The 23,184-nt window shown below is 48.8% G+C and overlaps 2 protein-coding genes across 4 annotated transcripts in view; one reads left to right on the top strand and one right to left on the bottom strand.

Moving 5' to 3' along the window:
* LOC140460782 (uncharacterized) overlaps positions 1-3,551 on the top strand; it is a 133,117-nt gene extending 129,566 nt beyond the window's left edge. The window contains exon 2 of one of the 3 annotated variants that reach the window (XM_072555463.1): positions 1,669-3,551. In XM_072555463.1, the coding sequence (XP_072411564.1) occupies positions 1,669-3,028 (1,360 nt within the window). In that variant the 3' untranslated portion in view covers positions 3,029-3,551. The remainder of the gene's footprint in view (positions 1-1,668) is intronic. The other 2 variants (XM_072555464.1, XM_072555465.1) reach the window with 2 other exon arrangements.
* Positions 3,552-15,066: 11,515 nt separating this feature from the next.
* LOC140460002 (uncharacterized) overlaps positions 15,067-23,184 on the bottom strand; it is a 69,547-nt gene continuing 61,429 nt past the window's right edge. Inside the window, exon 8 of the mRNA XM_072554407.1 lies at positions 15,067-18,297. Coding sequence (XP_072410508.1) covers positions 17,179-18,297 — 1,119 coding nt within the window. The 3' untranslated portion in view covers positions 15,067-17,178. The remainder of the gene's footprint in view (positions 18,298-23,184) is intronic.

Genomic DNA, 23,184 nt, shown 5'->3' with positions numbered 1-23,184 from the left:
ACCACAGTCTCAGCAGTAGTGTTAGGAGGAGGGTACACTTCAATCCACTTCGAAAAGACATCAAGTATAAGCAAAACATATTTATAGCAACTCAACTCATTTCTCCAACTCAATGAAGTCCAGTTGAAGTGTCTCCAAGGGACCCTCCAGCAAGGGAGTTCTGCAGCAGACCTGACGCTTTCAACGTGGAGTCGCTTGAGCGATGGAGTGAGCTGCCAGAGGAAGTGGTGGGTGCTGGTACGATGACAAGTTAAAAGGCTCCTGGATGGGCATCTGAATATGAAGTGTTCAGATGGGTCAGGGCCAAGTGATGGCACATGCGACTGCACTCATAGAGATGTACAGCACAGAAACAGACCCTTCGGTGCAACTCGTCCTTGCTGACAAGAGAGCCAACCCAATTTAGTCCCAGCTGCCAGCACCCGGCCCATATAGGGGCCAAGTGATGGCAAACGTGACTAGATTAATTTAGGATATCTGGGCAGGTTGGGCCAAAGGTTCTGTTTCCGTGCTGTGTGACCCTAATTGTCTTCAGTGAAAGCAGAAGTGTGGCTGTGAAGGCTGGACTTTCAGAGCATGTTCTGCCCTGACTGGAAGCAGAAGAGTTTGACTGAAGTGTGTTGGTGTTAATGCCTTGATGTCTCATTTTGCTCCCACCTTCTCGGGGTCATTAACCATTTTGTGTCTGGTCCTTCCTCAAGAAGCTGCATTGCAGGTTCACCCTGAATTGACAGTTTATTTTTGCTTCCCAAAATCAGACCTGCTCACTCTCAGCAGGATCCCAGTGTTGTGAAAGATATTAACTTTCAGGTGGAGGTATCCAAAATTCAGAGAGATGTCAGTCTTGATGTTTTTGCTTTTTCTGCCCCTGTAAGATCCTGAATCAGCACCTTCAGGAGAATTAGTTAGAGCGGAGTGAGAACAGAGGGGAAGGGAGAGTGGGATGGTGCTTTCAATTTTGTGGAACAACAAAAGAATATTCCACAGAAAGTAGAATTGCTTGTTCTGAATTTCTACCCTGTACTGATAGTGATGACTTTTGTAATCTCTTTTTGCAGAGTATATGAAAATCTGAAGACTGAAGTTTCAAAATCAACGGACGAAGGGCTTATTCCCGAAACATTGACTCTCCTGTTCCTCGGATGCTGCCTGACCTGCTGTGCTTTTCCAGCGCCACATTTTTTGACTGACTCTCCAGTGTCTGCAGTCCTCACTTTGATGTCAATGTCTGACAGTCTCTGAATCCATCGGGACCACAACGATTTTTGACTGTGATTTCTGTGAGAGGGATCTACACTTTTTGGTTCCTGTTTGAGGACGTTTTCAGCATCAGTGGGACTGGACGAGAGATCCCACTGTTGCAGCGAACTGTGTGTGGAGCCTGAAACAGTTATACAGCCTGGGAAGGGGACTTCACGGCAGGGAGGGGCTCTACACGTGTTTGTGTGCAGCTGAAGCTGTGGCCATGGAGAAACCTGAGGAATCCCGCCCTGTGGAGGAACCGTGGAAGTGTGGTGACTGTGGGAAAGGCTACCATTTCCCGTCTGCCCTGGAGACTCATCGGCGCAGTCACACGGGGGAGAGGCCATTCCCCTGCACCGACTGCGGGAAGGCCTTCAGACATTCCTCTCACCTGTTGGCCCACCAGCAGGACCAAACGGGGGAAAGGCCCTTCAGCTGCCCAGAGTGCGGGAAGGCCTTTACCCAGGCCTCCACACTGCAGAGTCACCGGCGTATCCACACAGGGGAGAGGCCGTTCAGATGCCCAGAGTGTGGGAAGGCCTTTACCCAGGTCTCCACCCTACTGAGGCACCAACGTGTCCACACAGGGGAGAGGCCCTTCAGCTGCCCCGAGTGTGGGAAGGCCTTCAGTAATTCCTCCACCCTGCTGACCCACCAGCGGGTCCACACGGGGGAGAGGCCATTCAGCTGCCCAGAGTGTGGGAAGGCCTTTACGCAGGTCTCCACCCTACTGAGGCACCAACGTGTCCACAATGGGGAGAGGCCGTTCACCTGCTCTCAGTGCGGAAAGGGCTTCACCTGCTCCTCCAACCTGCGGAGCCACCAGCGTATCCACACGGGGGAGAGGCCCTTCAGCTGTCCTGAATGCAGGAAGGCCTTCAGTAATTCCTCCGCCCTGTTGAGGCACCAACATGTCCACACGAGGGAGAGGCCATTCACCTGCTCTCTGTGCGGGAAGGGCTTCACCTGCTCCTCCACCCTGCAGACTCACCAGCGTATCCACACGGGGGAGAGACCCTTCAGCTGCTCTCAGTGCGGGAAGGCCTTTACCCACGTCTCCTCCCTGATGACCCACCAGCGTATCCACACGGGGGAGAGGCCGTTCACCTGCTCTCAGTGTGGGAAGGGCTTCACCTGCTCCTTCAACCTCCAGACCCACCAGCGGGTCCACACGGGGGAGAGGCCCTTTAGCTGCCCAGAGTGTGGGAAGGCCTTTACCCAGGTCTCCACCCTACTGAGGCACCAGCGTGTCCACACGGGGGAGAGGCCCTTCAGCTGTCCTGAGTGCGGGAAGGGCTTCAGTAATTCCTCCACCCTGCTGACCCACCAGCGGGTCCACACGGGGGAGAGGCCGTTCACCTGCTCTCAGTGTGGGAAGGGCTTCACCTGCTCCTTCAACCTCCAGACCCACCAGCGGGTCCACACGGGGGAGAGGCCATTCACCTGCTCTCAGTGCAGGAAGGGCTTCAGGTATACCTCCCATCTGCTGACCCACTGGCGGGTCCACACGGGAGAGAGGCCCTTCAGCTGCCCCGAGTGTGGGAAGGCTTTCAGCACATCTTCCACCCTGCTGAGGCACCAGCGGATCCACACCGGGGAGAGACCGTTCACCTTCTCTAAGTGCGGGAAGGGCTTCACCTACTCCTGCAACCTGTGGAAGCACCAGCGAGTTCACGTGCCATCGCAGGGGGATTTAAGGAGTGACGGCCGAGTGCCATTATCGATTGGACTATCAACCAGGTTCCGGGGTCCGCCGGGTTCAAATCCTGCCACGACAGATGGCTGAATCGGTATTCGGTCAGAAATGTGGGGTTCGGAATCTAACAATGAGACCGTTTCAGGGAGGGGGTGGTGCGGGGAAGAAAGCCCCCATCTGATTCACTCTCTCCCTTGTTAGGGAAGGGAACCACCATTGGGGGAAAGGATTCACTCAATCGTTCCAGCTGCATCCTTTACCCGGTCTGGTCTACACGTGACTCCAGACCCACAGCAGTCTGGTTGACTCTACACTGCCCCTTCCTGGCAAATGAGCAGGGAGCCACTTACTTGGAGACAGGGTATGGGTTAAAATTGCTGAGTGAGGCAATACTTCCTCCGGGTTACGGCTGTAACAAGGATCCAATTACAAAGGGACAACTTGGTGCTGACCAATAGTAAAGACAGTGAGGGGGAGGTGGGACAGGGGAGGTGTGGTGTGTGCACTTTGACCTTGAGCTGTTCAAAAAGCAACTTCTTTTTCTCTGCCTTTTTGCTGGGGGAATCTGAAGCTGTAACAAAGTTGGGTTGCAATAAAGGTTACCTGAACTTAACACCGGGCTCAGACTCTCATTGAAAGCTTTGAGCTCCAAGAGGTTTTTGTTTTAAAGCTGCTCATTTCTTTCAGCCTCCTGCACTAAGTTTAGAACATGGAACATAGAACAGTACAGTGCAGAACAGGCCCTTCAGCCCTCGATGTTGCGCTGACCTGTGAACTATTCTCAGCTTGTCTCCCTACACTATCCCAAAATCAACCATGTGCTTATCTAAGGATTGTTTACATCTCCCTAATGTGGCTGAGTTGACTACCTTAGCAGGTAGGGCATTCCACCCCCTTACCACACTCTGCATAAAGAACTTGCCTCTGACATCTGTCTTAAATCTATCACCCCTCAATTTGTAGTTATGCCCCCTCGTACAAGCTGACGTCACCATCCTAGGAAAGAGTCTTTCACAGTCTACCCTATCTATATCTTATATGTCTCTATCAAATCCCCCCTTATCCGCCTTCTTTCCAATGAGAACAGACCCTCTCTCAGCCTTTCCTCATAAGACCCTCCCTCCAGACCAGGCAACAACCTGGTAAATCTCCTCTGCACCGTTTCCAATGCTTCCCACATCCTTCCTGAAATATGGGGGCCAGAACTATACAGGATATTCCAAATGTGGCCGCATCCGTGTTTGGTTTTGTTGCAGTGTGATATTGCGGTTCCAGAACTCAATCCCTCTACGAATGAAACCTAACACACCGTATGCCTTCTTCACAGCACTATTTACCTGAGTGGCAACTTTCAGGGATCTGTGCACATGGACTCCAAGATCACTGCCTTCCTGTTATTCTTCCCAAAGTGAATCACCTCACATTTAGCTGCATTGAACTCCATTTGCCTCCTCTCTGTCCAATTCTGCTAATCCATCCACCTATGCCTGTATCTAAGACATTTATAAAAATGACAAACCGCAGTAGTCCCAAAACAGATCCTTGTGGCACACCACTAGTAACCAGACAACAGGCTGAATATTTTCCATAAACCACCACTCGCTCCTCTTAGTTCAAGTATCTGTAATAAGATTAACATTAGAACAACAGCAGGATTCAAAAACCCAACTGGACAGGGTCCACTCCTTTTCATGAGATTCCAGGATTCTCTCCTCGTCTTTCCCCCTTTTGATTGGTGCGGTCAATCAATTCTCAATGGTGCAGTTGGACCCAAGCTGAGCGCCCAGTGACTGTGACCGCCGTAGGGGTGGGAAGTAAAACCTGGAAGGGGCCATCCCAACGAGGTTGGAGACCTTTGCCAGTCCAGTTCTTGACGAGCACCAATGAACCAGGGTCTACCCGTGACGAGGCTGAAAGGGAGGGAACATCGCTCTAGGCCGCACGCTCCTGGGAGTGAAAGGCACACATAACATTGGTTAAAGCAAGAACATAACCAATCATTGCTTCGGTCATGTGATGGACGTGGACTGAGAAGGGAGCCGAATCGTTCCAAGGGGTACGGAGGGGGTGACCAGAGAGACTCTCAGCTGGAGACAGTCGTGTCTTGCCCACAGACATGGATCACATCTGGAATAAGGCCACAGGGATTAGCATAACCAGGAGAGGCCAGACTCTGCCACTTATTTGGCAAGTTTAGTCTTGAGTCTGGTTAAAACATTCAACAAGGCCGGTCACCTGAGGATGATAAGCACCGTGCAGTTGCCGACAAATACAAAGCTGGGAACAGAGTTCTCCGTTAATATTACCTACAAAGTGTGGTCCATTGTCAGAGCTAATGCACGCAGGTATACTGAAGGGGGGAATTATTTCCTTAAACAAAACCTTCACCACAGTCTCAGCAGTAGCGTTAGGAGGAGGGTAGACTTCAATCCACTTCGAAAAGACATCAGCACTAAGCAAAACATATTTATAGCAACTCAACTCATTTCTCCAACTCAATGAAGTCCAGTTGAAGTGTCTCCAAGGGACCCTCCAGCAAGGGAGCTCTCGTAGAGATACTTGAACTAAGAGGTGGGGGATCACCTACTCACTGACCTGTTTGATCACGTACAACATCCTGATCGGGAAAGCCACTGACTGAGTATCGATGCGATCTGGAACGATCTGAGATTATCCTGATGTCATCTGGTGCACCAGACCAGACGCTTTCAACGTGGAGTCGCTTGAGCGATGGAGTGAGCTGCCAGAGGAAGTGGTGGGTGCTGGTACGATGACAAGTTAAAAGGCTCCTGGACGGGCATCCGAATATGAAGGGTTCAGATGGGTCAGGGCCAAGTGATGGCAAATGTGACTGGAGTCATAGAGATGTACAGCACAGAAACAGACCCTTCGGTCCAACTCGTCCTTGCTGACAAGAGAGCCAACCCAATTTAGTCCCAGCTGTCAGCACCCGACCCATATAGGGGCCAAGTGATGGCAAATCTGACTAGATTAATTTAGGATATCTGGGCAGATTGGGCCAAAGGTTCTGTTTCTGCGCTGTGTGACTCTAATTGTCTTCAGTGAAAGCAGAAGTGTTGTTGTGAAGGCTGGACTTTCAGAGCATGTTTTGCCCTGACTGGAAGCAGAAGAGTTTGTCTGAAGTGTGTCGGTGTTAATGCCTTGATGTCTCATTTTGCTCCCACTTTCTCGGGGTCATTAACCATTTTGTGTCTGGTCCTTCCTCAAGAAACTGCATTGCAGGTTCGCCCTGAATTGACACTTTTTTTTTGCTTCCCAAAATCAGACCTGCTCACTCTCAGCAGGATCCCAGTGTTGTGAAAGATATTAACTTTCAGGTGGAGGTATCCAAAATTCAGAGAGATGTCAGTCTTGATGTTTTTGCTTTTCAGCATCTTCAGGAGAGTTAGTTAGAGCGGAGTGAGAACAGAGGGGAAGGGACAGTGGGATGGTGCTTTTAATTTTGTGGAACAGCAAAAGAAAAGAATATTCCACAGAAAGTAGAATTGCTTGTTCTGAATTTCTACCCTGCACGGATAGTGATGACTTTTGTAATCTGTTTTTAACAGTGTATTTGAAGATCTGAAGACGGAAGCTTCAAAACCAACAGATGAAGGCCTTACGCCCGAAACATTGACTCTCCTCCGATTCGGATGCTGCCTGACCTGTTGGCCATTTCCAATACCACACATTTTGACACTGACTCTCCAGCGTCTGCAGACCTCACTTTAACGTCAATGTCTGACAGTCGCTCAATCCATCGGGACCGGAAACAATTTTCAACTGAGTCTGAGAGAAGGAGCAAAGTGTTTTGGTTCCTGTTTGAGGATGTTTTCAGCATCAGTGGGACTGGATGAGAGACCCCACTGTTGCAGCGCACTGAGTGTGGAGCCTGAAACAGTTATACGGACTGGGAAGGGGAATTCAGGGTGGGGAGGGGCTCCTCACACGTTTGTGTGTAACTGTAGGTTCGGCCATGGAGTAACCCGAGGAATCCCACCCCATGGAGAAATGGTGGAAGTGTGGCGACTGCAGGAAAAGCTTCCGTGTCCCCTCTGTCCTGGAGACTCATCGGCGCAGCCACACCAGGGAGCGCCCGTTCCCCTGTCCCGTCTGCGGGAAGGGCTTCAGCACTTCCTCCACCCTGCTAACCCACCAGCGGATCCACACTGGGGAGACACCCTTCAGCTGGCCAGTGTGCAGGAAGGCCTTCAGTGATTCCTCCATCCTGCTGAGGCACCAGTGGGTCCACACGGGGGAAGAGGCCCTTCAGCTGCCCCAAAGTGCAGGTAGAGATTTACCCAGGCCTCCAACCTGCTGACTCACCAGCAGATCCACACAGGAGAGAGGCCCTTCAGCTGCCCAGAGTGCGGGAAGGCTTTCACCAGCTCTACCAACCTCCGGAGGCACCAGGGAGTTCATGTACCATCGCAGGTGGATTGAAGGCGCGATGGCTGAGTGCCATTATCGACTGGACTATCAACCCAGTTCCAGGGGCTCCCGGGTTTGAATCCTGCTGCAGCAGATGGTGCGATACAGGGTATGGGTTGAAATTGCCGAGTGAGGCAATACTTCCTCCAGGTTAAGGCTGTACCAAGGATCCAATTACAAAGGGACATCTTGGTGGTGACCAATAGTATAGAAGTGAGGTGGGTTGGAGGGGGAGGGTGGGGGGGGGGGTGGTGGTGGGGTGCGCTTTGATCTTGAGCTGTTTAAAAAGCAGCTACTTTCTCTCTGCCTTTTTGCTGAGGAGGATTGAACTTGCCAACGTGAACCACACTTTGCAGAGAGAGGAAATTTCTCTGGATGGAAGAGGTTGATGGAAGTCAACAATTGTCAGATTATTTCATGAAAATAACAGCTGGTATGGGGATCCCAGAAGAGGGGCGTCTGTAATGACACACAGAAACAAACCCTTCAGTCCAGGCCAACCAGATATCCTAAATTAATCTAGTGACCCATTTGCCAGCATTTGGCCCATATCCCTCTGAATGCTTCCTATTCATGTCCCCATCCAGATACATTTTTTTCTTCGGAGAATACTTGGGTGAGAGCCAAGATATGCAATACCTCAATGTATAATAATGAAGCAGCTCATTTATTCTGAAACTATTTCAATTAGTTGGTCAATTGCCAAATAATAGCTGCATAACTGTTGTCAATATTGATACCCAGGAAAGCTATTTTGTTTAATATATTTCCTTTGTAAAGATCTTATCCAAATTATAAAATGATTGTATTTTCATACAAAATAAAATTTGCAGGGTTTTATTAAATGGTTGAACGTAACTTTGCACTTAATTGCTCTGTTTGGGATTAAACATTGTGACTTAGCTAAAAGTGATCTTTCATAATATATGGTGAGTCTATTAACAAACGAATGTTGCCATTTGCTCTCAAGTTAGCTCAGATTCAATTTGAAATTCTTGAATGAGTTGAATAAGGGGTAAAAAGCAAATATTTATTGCACTTTTCTGAAATTCTCTGCACTGCCATTGTAGTTGGTAAAACAAAATATGTATCTCGCTTCATAACTTTGATATCACCACAAATCCTAGGAACCCCATCCAGGACAAACATATAAATAGAAAGTAGAAGACAACAGCTTTGCTTCACTTGGAGGTCACCACTGATGGTGTTACCTAGCCAGGTAATCAAATGTCTGGATATCAAACCTACAGCTCAGCGAGCAAACCTGCACCCTAAACATTCTACTTTGCTGAAAGACTGCACAATCTGCAGGCACTGGATTAGTGGTGCTGGAAGAGCACAGCAGTTCAGGCAGCATCCAACGAGCAGCGAAATCAACGTTTCGGGCAAAAGCCCTTCATCAGGAATAAAGGCAGTGAGCCTGATTTTGGAAACCTCTATAAAGAGAACAAAGAACCCTACAGCACAGGAACAGGCCCTTCAGCCCTCCAAGGCTATGCTGATCGAGATACTCTATCTAAACCTGCCGCCTATTTTCTAAGGATCTGTATCCCTCTGCTCCTTGCCCATTCATGTATCTGTCTGGATACATCTTAAATGACACTATCGATCCCACCCCTACTGCCTCCCCTGGCGATGCATTCGAGGCACCCACCACCTCTCTGTGTAAAGAACTTTCCATGTAGATCTCCCTCAAACCTTTCCCCTCTCACTTTGAACTCGTAACCCTGAGTAATTAAGTCTTCTCCTCTGGGAAAATAATTCTCCCTATCCACCCCGTTTACACCTCTCATGGTTTTTCGGCCTCAATCAGGAACCCCCCACCCTGCCTCGACCTCCTTATTTCCAGTGAAAATAATCCTAATCTACTCAACCTCTCCTCATAGCTAGCGCTCTCCATAACAGGCAACATCCTGGTGAACCCCCTCTGCACTCTCTCCAAACGTATCCACATCCTTTTGGAAATCTGGCAACCGGAATTGTACGCAGTATTCCAAATGCGCCAAACCAAAATCTTATATACCTTTAACATGACCTGCCAGCTCTTTTCCTCAATCCGTCCGATGATGGAACATGTGTTGTATGCTGCCTTGACCACTCTTCTGACACGCATTTGCCACCTTCAGAGAACAATAGACCTGAACACCCAGCTCTCTCTGTACATCAATTTCCCCCAGGACCTTTCCATTTACTGTATAGCTCGCTCTTGAATTGCATCTTCCAAAATGCATCACCTCACATTTGTCTGGGTTGAACTCCATCTGTCATTTCTCTTCCCAACTCTCCGATCTGTATTCTGCTGAAGCGTCTGACAGTCCCCTTCACTATCTGATTTTCCATCAATCTGAATGTCATCTGCAAACTTGCTCATGAGGCACTCGATACCTTCACCTTTCAACCTCCTGTGCTCCAGTGAAAAAAGTCCCAGCCTATCCACCAATAGGGTCGAATTCTGTCTTGGTCCCAATGTCGAGTCAGCCTGACATTTTTGATAGAAAAGCTATGCATTTAAATTACGTTCTTGAGAAAGTTACTGAAAACAGGTTCTGGGATTAACATACCAAAGAACAGATTCTAAAAGATGGAAGATTTAATCTAAATTGTTTAATGTATCACATCTCCAGGACACTGGACTCCGTTGGCTATAAATAGTCTAATCATGACCTTATTCTCCACAACCACCTGAAGCAGCAGCAGCACTTCAGAGCGCCAGAGATCCGGGTTCAATTCCCACCTCGGGCAACTGTCAGTGTGGAGTTTGCACATTCTCCCCATGTCTGCGTGGGTTTCCTCCCACAGTCCAAAGATGTGCAGGTTAGGTGAAGTGGCCACGCTAATTTGCCTGTAGTGTTAGGTGAAGGAGTAAATGTTGGGGAATAGGTCTGGGTGGGTAGCTCTTCAAAGGGTCGGTTTGGGTTGAAGGACCTGTTTCCACACTGTAAGTAATAAAATCTAAAATAAATCTAATCACTCCGAAAGCTAGGGCTTCCAAACAAACCATGTTATGACAGCAGCGGGAGGTGTGGATTATATTCACTAAAAACAGTTAAGCAGTTAGATAACACGTTCGAGTGGGAAGTGTGTATAACATGATCTCACAACTTCTATACTCAATGCTATGACCAATGAAGGAAAGCAAACCAAACGCCGCCTTCACTACTCTATCCACCTGAGACTCTCGCACTCCAAGGTCTCTTCATTCTGCAACACTCCCCTTAACTGTGTCAGTCGTGCCTGGATTGCTTGACCAAAATACAAACCTCTGATTTCTCTAAATTAAACTCCAACTGACACTCCTCGGCTCATCAGCCGATCCCATAAATTCTAATTTATGGTGAACTCTTTCCTCTCTTATTCCCTGGAAGCTGAAAATCTCCATCCCACACTCACTCCCTCCATTTTCACTTTGCTTATAGCGGAAGAATGTAACTGAGAAACATATCAGCCATGATTGAATGGAATGAGCAGACCTGGTGACCTAATTTCTGCTCCTGTGTCTTGTGGTCTCTTGCTGTCCTGGACACCGTGAGAGAGAATTGGGACCAGCATTGAACCGATCATGACTGGATATGGATCTACCTGCATCTCGGTGGATGGGCTGGGACTTTCACTGGAGCAGAGGAGGAGGAGATGTGACCTTATCAAGGTTTATAAAATCATGAGGAGAGAGATGAGGTGAACGACGGGTGTCCTTCCCCTAGGGTTGGGGTTTCAAGATTAGGGAGCAAATTTTGATGGTGACAGGAGAAAGAGATTTTAAAAAGACTTGAAGGGCACAATTTTTTTTATAGAGTGGTTCACGTGTGGACTAAATGTCTAGAGGAAGTGGTGGATGCAGATACAGTAACGACATTTAAAAGACATTTGGATAAGTTCATGAATAGGAAAGGTTTGGAGGGATTTGGGCCAAAACACTGGCAAGTGGGACTGGTTTAGTTTGAGAACATAGTCAGCATGGACTAGTTGGACTGAAGGATCGGTTTCTGTGCGGTATGGCTCTGTAACTTGGTTCTATACTAGTCTTTAAACTATTTTCTTGCCTTCCCCATAAACATTCACATAAAAATCAGATGAACTCAGCCTTGAATATATTCAATGACCCCCTAACTGCAGGAAGACATCCCCACTTCTGAACTCAATTCCTCTTGTTTATACACCACTTGCCTTGCTCATTGCCTGCTGCACCTGTCTGACAACTGGCACAGAAGGACACTGATGCCCCTCGGAACATCCACACATCATTCCTGATGAAGGGCTCGTGCCCCAAACTTCGACTGTCCTACTGCTCAGATGCTGCTTGACCTGCTGTGCTTTGTCAATTGTGGTCTTCTCTACATCGGGGAAACCGAGCGTAAACTTGGGGAACGGTTTGCTGAGCATCACAGCCGGGTCCGCAGAGGCTGAGCGGACTTCCCAGTCTCCACCCATTTTAATGCCCCTTCCCACTCCCCCTCTGACATGACTATCTTTGGCTTCCTCCATTTCCACAACAAACCAAACCACAAATTGGAGGAACAAAACCTCATCTTGTCTGAGCAGTCCACAGCCCGGAGGACTCAGCACAGAGTTCTCCAATTTCAAATAATCTCCCATCCCATCCCCCAACTCACTTCCCAGCCCCTTCCACTCTTCCCTGCCAACTAGATTCCTTCCTCCCATTCACCAACCAGGTCGTACCAGGTTATGGGGATAAAGCAGCAACAGGATACTGATTGAGGATGATCAGCCATTATCACAATGAATGGTGGTGCTGGCTCGAAGGACAGAACAGCCTACTCCTGCACCTATTGTCTATTGTACCCTCTACCTGTCTCCACCTATCCCCACTTCAATACCCTGCCCCCAGCACACCCTTGTTCCACAGCTCTCCCTATACCCACCCCCAGTCCTGAACAAGGGTTACACCAGATACCTTGACTTCTCCACCTCCTGATACTGCCTGGCTTGCTCTTCCAGTCTCCTGTCTGTCTATTTTGCCAATTGAGACACAGGCCTGGACTAACTTTTCCAGAGTCTGTCCCCTCGCTGGATTCACTCCTATTCCTTTCAGTTGCTCCAAGTCAACACTTGAACCCCAGAATGAAACGTAAATGGAAAAGGGGGTGAGAAAAGAGAGTGCTGTACTCACATGTTGGACGGAGGAAAGAAGTTGCAGTCTGAGGTGAAGCTCAATCTTCATTCAGAGAGAGGAGGAGCAGGACCTTAAGAAGCTCATGCTCAAACTTCCACATTCACCAATAGGTGAGCTCCAAATGACAGAAGGACAAGTCTCCCCCCGGTCCTCCAGTGCTCCTTATTCGTCCATCAAAAGTAGGTTTCGCAACGTTTCTGCTGACAGTGAGGAACATGTCCAATGTTTTGGTGACATTGGCAAACACGTGCCCTGCTTGTTGACACTGAGGAGTGTACACAACATGCACTGTAGCAATGCTGATGTTATTGACAGATTTTAAGTTTCCAAATACCTATCTGAGAACAAATATGGCAGAGCCATAATTCCCCCCCCCCCCCCCCAATGTGGCTCGCTATTTGACAATGTTTTTTAAGCCTTTTCCTCAGTGTTGGGGTGAGACTCACAACTAGAGGGAATAGGTTTAGGGTGAGGCCACAAAGATATAAAAGGTACCTGAAGGGGCAACGTTTCCATGTAGAGGGTGGTGCAGGTATGGAATGAGCTGCCAGAGGAAGTGGAGGAGGCTGGTATAATTACAGCCTTTAAAAGGTATCTGGATGGGTATATGAATAGGAAGGGTTTAGAGGGATATAGTGCTGGCAAAGGGAACTAGATTAATTTAGTATATCTGGTTGGCATGGACAGGTTGGACCGAATGGGTCTGTTTCCATCTCTATGACTCTAAATAATAAAGTCTACTTTTCCAAATAATAAACTATATCCATGTTAACAAGGCTTAGTGCACCACATTTACTAACCATTCTCAACAGGTCCTGCCCCTTCAATAACTGAGGAACATATACATGCTGGTGTATAATCTCCTTCACTAGGATTTACACACTACCCTCAGCAATTACACAAGTAACAGTGAGGGGGGTAAACAGCCCAAGGATTAAACAGACAGTGAGGGGGGTAAACAGCCCGAGGATTAAACAGACAGTGAGGGGGGTAAACAGCCCGAGGATTAAACAGACAGTGAGGGGGGTAAACAGCCCGAGGATTAAACAGACAGTGAGGGGGGTAAACAGCCCGAGGATTAAACAGACAGTGAGGGGGGTAAACAGCCCGAGGATTAAACAGACAGTGAGGGGGGTAAACAGCCCGAGGATTAAACAGACAGTGAGGGGGGTAAACAGCCCGAGGATTAAACAGACAGTGAGGGGGGTAAACAGCCCGAGGATTAAACAGACAGTGAGGGGGGTAAACAGCCCGAGGATTAAACAGACAGTGAGGGGGGTAAACAGCCCGAGGATTAAACAGACAGTGAGGGGGGTAAACAGCCCGAGGATTAAACAGACAGTGAGGGGGGTAAACAGCCCGAGGATTAAACAGACAGTGAGGGGGGTAAACAGCCCGAGGATTAAACAGACAGTGAGGGGGGTAAACAGCCCGAGGATTAAACAGACAGTGAGGGGGGTAAACAGCCCAAGGATTAAACAGACAGTGAGGGGGGTAAACAGCCCGAGGATTAAACAGACAGTGAGGGGGGTAAACAGCCCAAGGATTAAACAGACAGTGAGGGGGGTAAACAGCCCGAGGATTAAACAGACAGTGAGGGGGGTAAACAGCCCAAGGATTAAACAGACAGTGAGGGGGGTAAACAGCCCGAGGATTAAACAGACAGTGAGGGGGGTAAACAGATCCTGCCTCTTCAATGACTGCCTCCCCTTTCACTCTGACAGGACAGACCCCACATCCCCCCCTCCCCCCCCCGGGCCCAGTCCCTCCCACGTGTCCCCATCGTTGTCACAGGCCCCGCCCCCCGACCAGGAGAGCCCCACCCCCCAGGCGGCCGACCATGTTCCCAAACAGACCCTTAACCCCCATCCTCCTCCACAATGATCACCGGCTCCTACCTGCTGTACAGCCCGGGGGGGGGGGGGGGGGCGGTGTGGCCCGTGACCCAGCAGCTGCCCCAGGAAGGCGGCGGTGCCCAGGACGGGTGTCTGACCCCGGGGGGGAGCCGCACGGCGCCATTTTCCTAACGGCCGCCCTCCCGCCGCTTCCTCGCTCGAGCGACTTCTCCTCCCAACCGCCTTCACCCCCGCGTGACGTCTGCACGTGGGGGATGGGCGGGGCCGGGGAGGGGATGGGCGGGGCCGGGGAGGGGGGGATGGGTGGGGCCGGGGGAGGCATGGGCGGGGCCGGGGTGGGGGATGGGCGGGGCCGGGGGAGCCTTACCGTCACCAAGTCACAGCCACCTCGCGCTACAACTGTTCATTCACAAAAACAAACTCTCCTGTCTCACTCTGCAGCTGCGGGGGGCGGGGACACTGCCACGTTTCGAGGAGCCCTGTCTACATTGGGAAAGCTCACGGCTCAATTTAAACAGATATTCCGACATCGAACGGGACGGCGTCATATCTGCATTTTTTTATGCTGGAATCCATTGCTTATTATTTTTTTTCTTAACCCCCCCCTCCACCTCACTACGGTAGTGCTTATTTTTCCCCCAGCACCCATGGTGTGTGTGTGTGTGCAAATGTAAGACACAGTGAAAGACACAAAGTGCACGAATCTGCAAATAAAGAGGTTTAAATGGACAAGATTATATTTCAAAGGGATGTGAGCACATTCAAAGGGATATCTTCATATGTAAAGTCACACAGTTATATCCAAATGAATCTACATTTCAAAGAGACGTTGCTCTATTTATAAGTAGAGACAATCGGTGTGAATTCTGTCTGTGTCCCAATGTTGAGTCAGACTGACATTTTTCTTAGAAAAGCTCTGCATTTAAACTACATTCTTGTGCTCCAGTGAATAAAGTCCCAGCCTCTCTCCTTATAACTCAAACCCTCCAGTCCTTACAACATCCTGGTAAATCTTTATTAAACCCTCTCTGATAGTATTCTTCCTATTACAGGGCCACCAGAACTGTACTCAGTCCTCTGCAAGTGGCCTCACCAACATCCTGTACAACCTCAACATGATGTCCCAACCCCGATACTCAATGGTGTGAACAATGAATGCTATGCTGCTAAATGCCTTCTTAACTGCCCTGGCTACCTGTGATGCAACTTCCAAAGAACCATGTACCTGAACACCACACACCCCCCCCCCCCATGTCTGTCTGTTCTATAACATGACCCAGGGCCCTATCATTATCTGGACAAGTGCTGCCCTTCCTTGTTTTAGCAAAATGCAACCCCTTGCTTGTATTAATACCTCTCACACATATGCTCCGACACACACACGTTCCTCCTCCCCTCAATACTCTCACAGGCTTATACACCATCACACTCACACTTTACCAAGCATGTACACACTCTCACGCACAAACTCACATGCATGCACACACAATTCTTTGTGGGGTGAATTTGTATTGGCAGAATTATATTTGCAGATACATTCAATTTTGGTCAAAAAGCACACAATGTCCAGGCAGTCAATCCATGTAATATTTTATGAATTCCTCCTTTGGAAATAGAACCAGTCTGATTCAAGATTGGGGTACAGACAGACTCTGACCTCACACCTTTAATGCATGGTCTGAGCTGAGATGTTATCTTTTTCATAAAACCTTAAGTCATCTCAAGAATGTGACTTAAAAGATGTTCTGGCAGTGACACATTAATGAACCAAAACCTGCACCCATTCTAAGAGATGAAAGGCTTAACAGCAATCTAGGCTTGTTCAATATATTCTATCAGTTGCATGATCTTTTGATATACGTTCTGTGTCTGCTCCACAGCTACCCGATAAAGGAGCAGCACTCAGAAAGCTAGTGCTTCCAAATAAACCTGTTGAACAATAACCTGGTATTGTGATTTTTTAAACTTTATCACCCCAGTCTAATACCAACCCCTCCATATCATTTCGACTGAACACAGCCCCCACCTCCTGGTGCTGCCAGTAAACTTGACAATGCTGATGAAACAACGCAGTACCTGAAAGATGTACAATTTCTAATGATACAAGCTACTCATTCACTGCTCCATCTGATACACGACATCGGAAACTCTGCAGAGGCTGAAAGACAGGAGCAGCTTTAAAACAAAAACCTCTCGGAGCTCAAAGCTTTCAATGAGAGTCTGAGCCCGGCGGTAAGTTCAGGTAACCTTGATTGTGACCCGACTTTGTTACAGCTTCAGATTCCCCCAGCAAAAAGGCATAGACAAAGTCGCAGCTTTTTAAACAGTTCAAGATCAAAGCCCACACACACCCCACTGTCTTTACTATTGGTCAGCACCAAGTTGTCCCTTTGTAATTGGATCCTTGGTACAGCCGTAATCCGGAGGAAGTATTGCCTCACTCAGCAATTTTAACCCATACCCTGTCTCCAAGTAAGTTTCTCCCTGCTCATTTGCCAGGAAGGGGCAGTGTAGAGTCAACCAGACTGCTGTGGGTCTGGAGTCAGGTGTAGGCCAGACCGGGTAAAGGATGCAGCTGGAACGACTGAGTGAATCCTTTCCCACAATGGTGGTTCCCTTCCCTAACAAGGGAGAGAGGGAATCACATGGGGGCTTTCTCTCCCACACCACCCCCTCCCTGAAACGGTCTCATGGTTAGATTCCGAACTCCACATTTCTGACCAAATACCAATTCCACCATCTGCCACAGTGGGATTCAAACCCAGGAGTCCCCAGAACCTGGTTGATAGTCGAATCGATAATGGCACTCGGCCGTGACTCCTTCATTCCCCCTGCGATGGCAAGTGAACTCGCTGGTGGGTCAGCAGGTGGGAGGAGTAGGTGAAGGCCTTCCCGCACTGAGAGCAGGTGAAAGGCCTCTCCCCCGTGTGGATCCGTTGGTGCCTCAGCAGGGAGGAGGAATCGCTGAAGGCCTTCCCACACTCGGGGCAGCTGAAGGGCCTCTCCCCCGTGTGGATACGCTGGTGGCTCCGCAGGTTGGAGGAGCACGTGAAGCCCTTCCCGCACTGAGAGCAGGTGAACGGTCTCTCCCCCGTGTGGACATGCTGGTGGGTCAGCAGGGTGGAGGAACTGCTGAAGGCCTTCCCACACTTGGGGCAGCTGAAGGGTCTCTCCCCCGTGTGGACCCGCTGGTGGGTCAGCAGGGTGGTGGCCTGGGTAAAGGCCTTCCCACACTCGGGGCAGCTGAAGGGCCTCTCCCCCGTGTGGATCTGCTGGTGCCTCATCAGGGAGGAGACGTGGGTAAAGGCCTTCCCGCACTCAGGGCAGCTGAAGGGCCTCTGCCCCGTGTGGACACGACGGTGACTCCGCAGGGTGGAGGAATCGCTGAAGGCCTTCCCACACTCGGGGCAGCTGAAGGGCCTTTCCCCCGTGTGGACCCGCCGGTGGCTCAACAGGGTGGAGGAATACCTGAAGGTCTTCCCGCACTCGGGGCAGCTGAACGGCCTCTCTCCTGTGTGGACCCGCTGGTGGGCCAACAGGGCAGAGAAAAACACAAAGGCCTTCCCACAATCTGGACAGCTGAAGGGCCTCTCCCCCGTGTGGTCCTGCTGGTGGGCCAGCAGGTGGGAGGTATGTCTGAAGGCCTTCCCACAGTCGGTGCAGGGGAACGGCCTCTCCCCGGTGTGACTGCGCCGATGAGTCTCCAGGGCAGACGGGAAACGGAAGCCTTTCCCACAGTCACCACACTTCCACGGTTTCTCCACAGGGCGGGATTCCTCAGGTTTCTCCATGGCCAAAGCTTCGGCTGCACACAAACACGTGTAGAGCCCCTCCCTGCCGTGAAATCCCTTTTCCAGGCCGTATAACTGTTTCAGTCTCCACGCACAGTGCGCTGCAACAGTGGGGTCTCTCGTCCAGTCCCACTGATGCTGAAAACATACTCAGACAGGAGCCAAAAAGCTTTGATCCCTCTCCCAGAAATCACGGTCGAAAATGTTTGCTGGCCCCAGTGGATTGAGTGACTGTCAGACATTGACATCAAAGTGAGGGTCAGAGATGCTGGAGAGTCAGTGGAAAAATGTGGCACTGGAAAAGCACAGGGGAGTCAGGCAGCATCCGAGGAGCAGGAGGGTCAATGTTTCGGGCATAAGCCCTTCATCCGTTGATTTTGAAACTTCCCTCTTCAAATCTTCAAAAACTCTGTCAGAATAGATTACAAAGCTCATCACTGCCAGTGCAGGGTAGAAATTTTGAACAAGCAATTCTACTGTCTGTGGAATATTCTTTTCTTTTGTTATTCCACAAAATTGAAAGCACCATCCCACTCTCTCTCCCCCTCTGTTCTCACTCCGCTCTGACTAATTCCCCTGAAGATGCTGCTTCAGGATCTTACAGGGGCAGAAAAGCAAAAATGTCAAGACATGATATGATATCTCTCTGAATTTTGGATACCTCCACCTGAAAAGCTAATATCTTTCACAACATTGGGATCCTGCTGAGAGTGAGCAGGTCTGATTTTGGGAAGCAAAAAAAAAGTGTGTCAATTCAGGGTGAACCTGCCACGCAGCTTCTTGAGGAACACCCATACACAAAATGGTTAACGTCCCCGGGAAGGTGGGAGGAAAGTGAGAACATCAAGGCATTAACACCGACATTAGAGAGAAAGTGAACCTACTGACATGGCAAAAGTTAGTAGAAAGCCAGAGTCATCGAGATATATAGCACAGAAACAGACCCTTCTGTCCAACATGACTGTACTGACCAGATATCCTAAATCAATCTAGTCCCATTTGCTGGTATGTGGCTCATAGCTGGGGTCATCCCCACCCCCTGTCCTGAGACCTCAATGCCTCCAAGCTGACCCTCAAAGGTTCGGTTTGTCCCTCCATTCTTTCCCGGTTGTCTTTTGTAGGTTCTGAAAACTTTCCCAATCCTCTGAGTATAGGATTTGGAAAGTTATGTTGTAGCCGTACAGGACATTGGTTAGGCCACATTTGGAATATTGTGTGCAATTCTGGTTTCCTTACTATTGGTAAGATGTTGTGAAACTTCAAAGTGTTCAGAAAGGATTTACAAGGATGTTGACAGGGTTGGAGGATTTGATCTAGAGGGAGGCTAGGGCTGTTTGCCCTGAGCATTGGAGGCCAAGGAGTAACCTCTAAAATCATGAAGGGCATGGATAGGATAAATAGACAAAGCCTTATCTGTGGAAGGGTGTCGGGGGGAAAAGTCCAAAACTAGAGGGCATATGTTTGGGGTGAGGGGAAAAGATACAAAGGAGATCTGAGGGGCAACTTTTTCACACAGAGGGAATTACGTGTATGGAATGAGCTGCCAGAGGAAATGGTGGAGGCTAGTCCAATTGCAACATTTAAAAAGACAGCAGGACAGGTATATGAATAGGAAGGGTTTGGAGGGATATGGGCCAAATACTGGCAGGTGGGACGAGATTGGGTGGGGATATCCGGTTGGCATAAACGGGTTGAACCGAAGGGTCTGTTTCTATGCTGTATATCTCTATGACTAGTTGGACTAAAGGATCTGTTTCTGTGCAGTATGACTTTGGAACTGGCCTTAAAACCACTTTCTTGCCTTCCCCCACAAATCCACCGCTGTGTTGCTCAAAAATCAGATGAACTCAGCCTTGACCATATACAATGACCCCCTAACTGCAGGAAGACATCCCCATTTCTAAACTCAATTCCTCTTGCTAATATACACTTGCCTTGTTGATTGCTTGCTACACCTGTCTGACAAATGACAGTGACTGGTGTAGAAGGATGCTGAGGCCTCTTTGTCCATCCACACATCATTCCTGATAAAGGGCTCGTGTCCAAAACGTCAACTCTCCTGCTCCTCGGATGCTTAAAAATGTGTTGCTGGAAAAGCGCAGCAGGTCAGGCAGCAAAGGAGGAGAATCGACATTTCGGGCATAAGCCCTTCTTCAGGAATGATTCTCCTTCTCCTTTGATGCTGCCTGACCTGCTGCGCTTTTCCAGCAACACATTTTTAAGCTCTGATCTCCAGCATCTGCTGTCCTCACTTTCTCCTTGCTCCTCGGATGCTGCCTAACCTACTGTGCTCTTCCAGCAACCCCACTTTTTGACTCTGATCTCCAGTTCTCACTTTCTCCACATTCAAATACATCTCCAGTTAAACAATACACCTCCTTTCTGCGTTTTTTTTCCACAGCCAAGGCTATAACTTCATATTGTGGTACTGCATTTGCCATGTGTTTACCAATTGTGGTCTTCTCTATATCGGAGAGCGAGTGCAAACTTGGGGAACGATTCGCCAAGCATCGCAGCTGTGTCTGCAGAGGGTGACCAGACCTCTCAGTAACCACCCATTCCAATTTCCCTTCCCACCCCCTTTCTGACATGACCATCTTTGGCCTCCTCCATTGCCACAACGAATCTAAACGCAAATTGGAGGAACATCACCTCATCATCCGGGCAGCCTGCAGCCCCAAGGACTCAACGTTAAGTTTTCCAATTTCAAGCCCCCCACCCCTCCATTCCCTGACTCTATTCCCATCCCCGACCTCCTCCCTGCCACCAACCAGATTCATTCCTCCCACTGACCAACCAGGTCGTACCCTCTAACTGCCTCGACCTATCCCCACTTCTCCACCACCCCCTTTTATCTGCAGTTTCTGCACCCAGCCCCAGCCCTGAAGAAGGGTTACACCTGATATATCGACTTCTCCACCATCTGATGACTCCTGCCTAACTATTTTGCCAATTGAGATACAGACCTGGATCAACGTTTCCGGAGTCTGTCCCCGCCGAATTCACTCTCTTTCCTTTCAGTTGCTGAAAGTCAACAATTGAATCACAGAATGGTAAAGAAAAGGGGGCGAGATAAGAGAGTGCCGTACTCACAGACCTGAGACAGAGGAAGGAATTTGCAGTCGGGGTAAAGCTCAATCTTTATTCAGAGAGAGAGAGGATCAGGACTCGCAGCTTGAGAAGTTCATGGTCCAACTTCCGCATTCAGACAATGGGCTGGCTCTGATTGGCAGGAGGACCAGTCTCCTTCCAGTCCTCCAATGCTGCCTATTGGTCAATCAAAAGAAGGTCTCGCGCCGTTTTTGCGTACAGCGATGAGCATGCCCAGTGTTTTGCCCAGTCTGCTCTCCGGGGATGTTGGTGTTACTGACAGATTGTAAGGGTCCAAATACCAATGGGGGAAAAAAGATAGAGACACAATTTTTTTTCCCCTTATGGCTCGATATTTTATTCCTTTTGCATTTTGTCTGGCTGCTCAATTTTTGTATGTTTTTTTCCGCTTATTGTGGGGGGCAAGACCCCAAGACCAGAACTGGAGGGCATAGGTTTAGGGTGAGAGGGGAAAGATTTCTCTGGGTCCTTAGGGGCGATCTTTTCGCACAGAGGATGAGGTATGTACATGGAATGAGCTGCCAGAGGAAGTGGTGGAGGCTGGTACAATTCCATTATTTAAAATGCATCTGGATGCGGATATGAATAGGAAAGATTCAGAGGGGTGGGGGGGCAAATGCTGGCAAATGGGTCACTAGATTAATTTAGGACATCTGGTCGGTGTGGACCGAAGGGTTTGTTTCTGTGCTCTACAACCCTGAGTCTATTTTTAGATAGTATGGAAAATAAAGAGCATGAAAGCATGGGAAGGGTTAGAGCATGGAGACCACTGCCAGTTTGTTGCAAAGGATAGTGGAAAGCTCTTACACCAATTAGCAGAGTAAGGTTGAGGCTGAAAGGTCACTATGGCAAGATGTGATAACAGTCAGTAAAGTTAGCCTCACCTGCTAAATATGATTGACAGGATTGGGACAATAAATATTTGGGATATGACATTAAATATCTAATTAATGATTGGTAGAGTCAGCCTGCTTGAGACTATTGATAATAAATATCTAATCATGACATTAGGAAAATATTAAGTAGGGTCTGGAATGCTGACACCTCTAACCGTGACATTAGAATATCATTAAGTAGAATGTAGGAAAATCTGTAAGGGTGCAACTAAAGAGATAATGGGAACTAACATCATGGTTTATTGTGCAGCTAACGTGAGGTACTTTTGATTAATATAGTTGGACATGCTGATAAGCTAACAAACACACTGCTCAGCTGGAGACAATGCTGTCCCCTCTGTCCAGGAGTAAATGCTGGAAAGGTGGTATTGTTCATAGGGAGGAGGATGGTCTCCGGCTACACTCTGATATCTATCAGCTCGTAAATGGGGCAGAACTGTGGAATTTAATCTCCAGGCAGTTTGGGAAATTTAATAAGGGAAGGAAGTAAGCAATAAATAGTAGATCCCTACAGAGTGCAGAGGAACAAAGGGTCCTTGCTGTCCAAGTTCAGAGATCCCCGAAGGTATCAGTACAGGTAAAACGGGGGATGAGGAAGGCATCGATTTATACTTTTTCACACAGAGGGTGGTGCATGTGTGCAACGAGCTGCTAGAGGAAGTGGTGGAGGCTGGCACAAACACAATTTTTAAAAGGCAGCTGGATGGGTATGTGAATAGGGAGGGTTTAGAGGAATATGGGCCAAGTGCTGGTAAATAGGATAGATTAATTTCGGATATCTAGTCAGCATGGACGAGATGGACTGTTTCTGTGCTGTACAGCTCTATGGCCATCCCCTTCATTTTGAAATATTTTGGAACACCCTGTCAGGGTTCAGAGTGTGCCAGGTCCTGACACCTCCCTCCTCACGTCTCCTGTGTATTTTAAATCAATAATACCGTTTGTATGTTACTGGGTTAGTACTTTAAACACACAGACACATACATTATAATCAGAATTTCTATTTGGTACAGACAGTGATGACTTGTTT

Source organism: Chiloscyllium punctatum, chromosome 36 (assembly GCF_047496795.1).
Source record: "Chiloscyllium punctatum isolate Juve2018m chromosome 36, sChiPun1.3, whole genome shotgun sequence".
NCBI classification, from domain to species: Eukaryota; Metazoa; Chordata; class Chondrichthyes; order Orectolobiformes; family Hemiscylliidae; genus Chiloscyllium; species Chiloscyllium punctatum.
The sequence above is the reverse complement of the archived record's forward strand: the minus strand, read 5'-3'. Positions and strand labels throughout refer to the sequence as shown.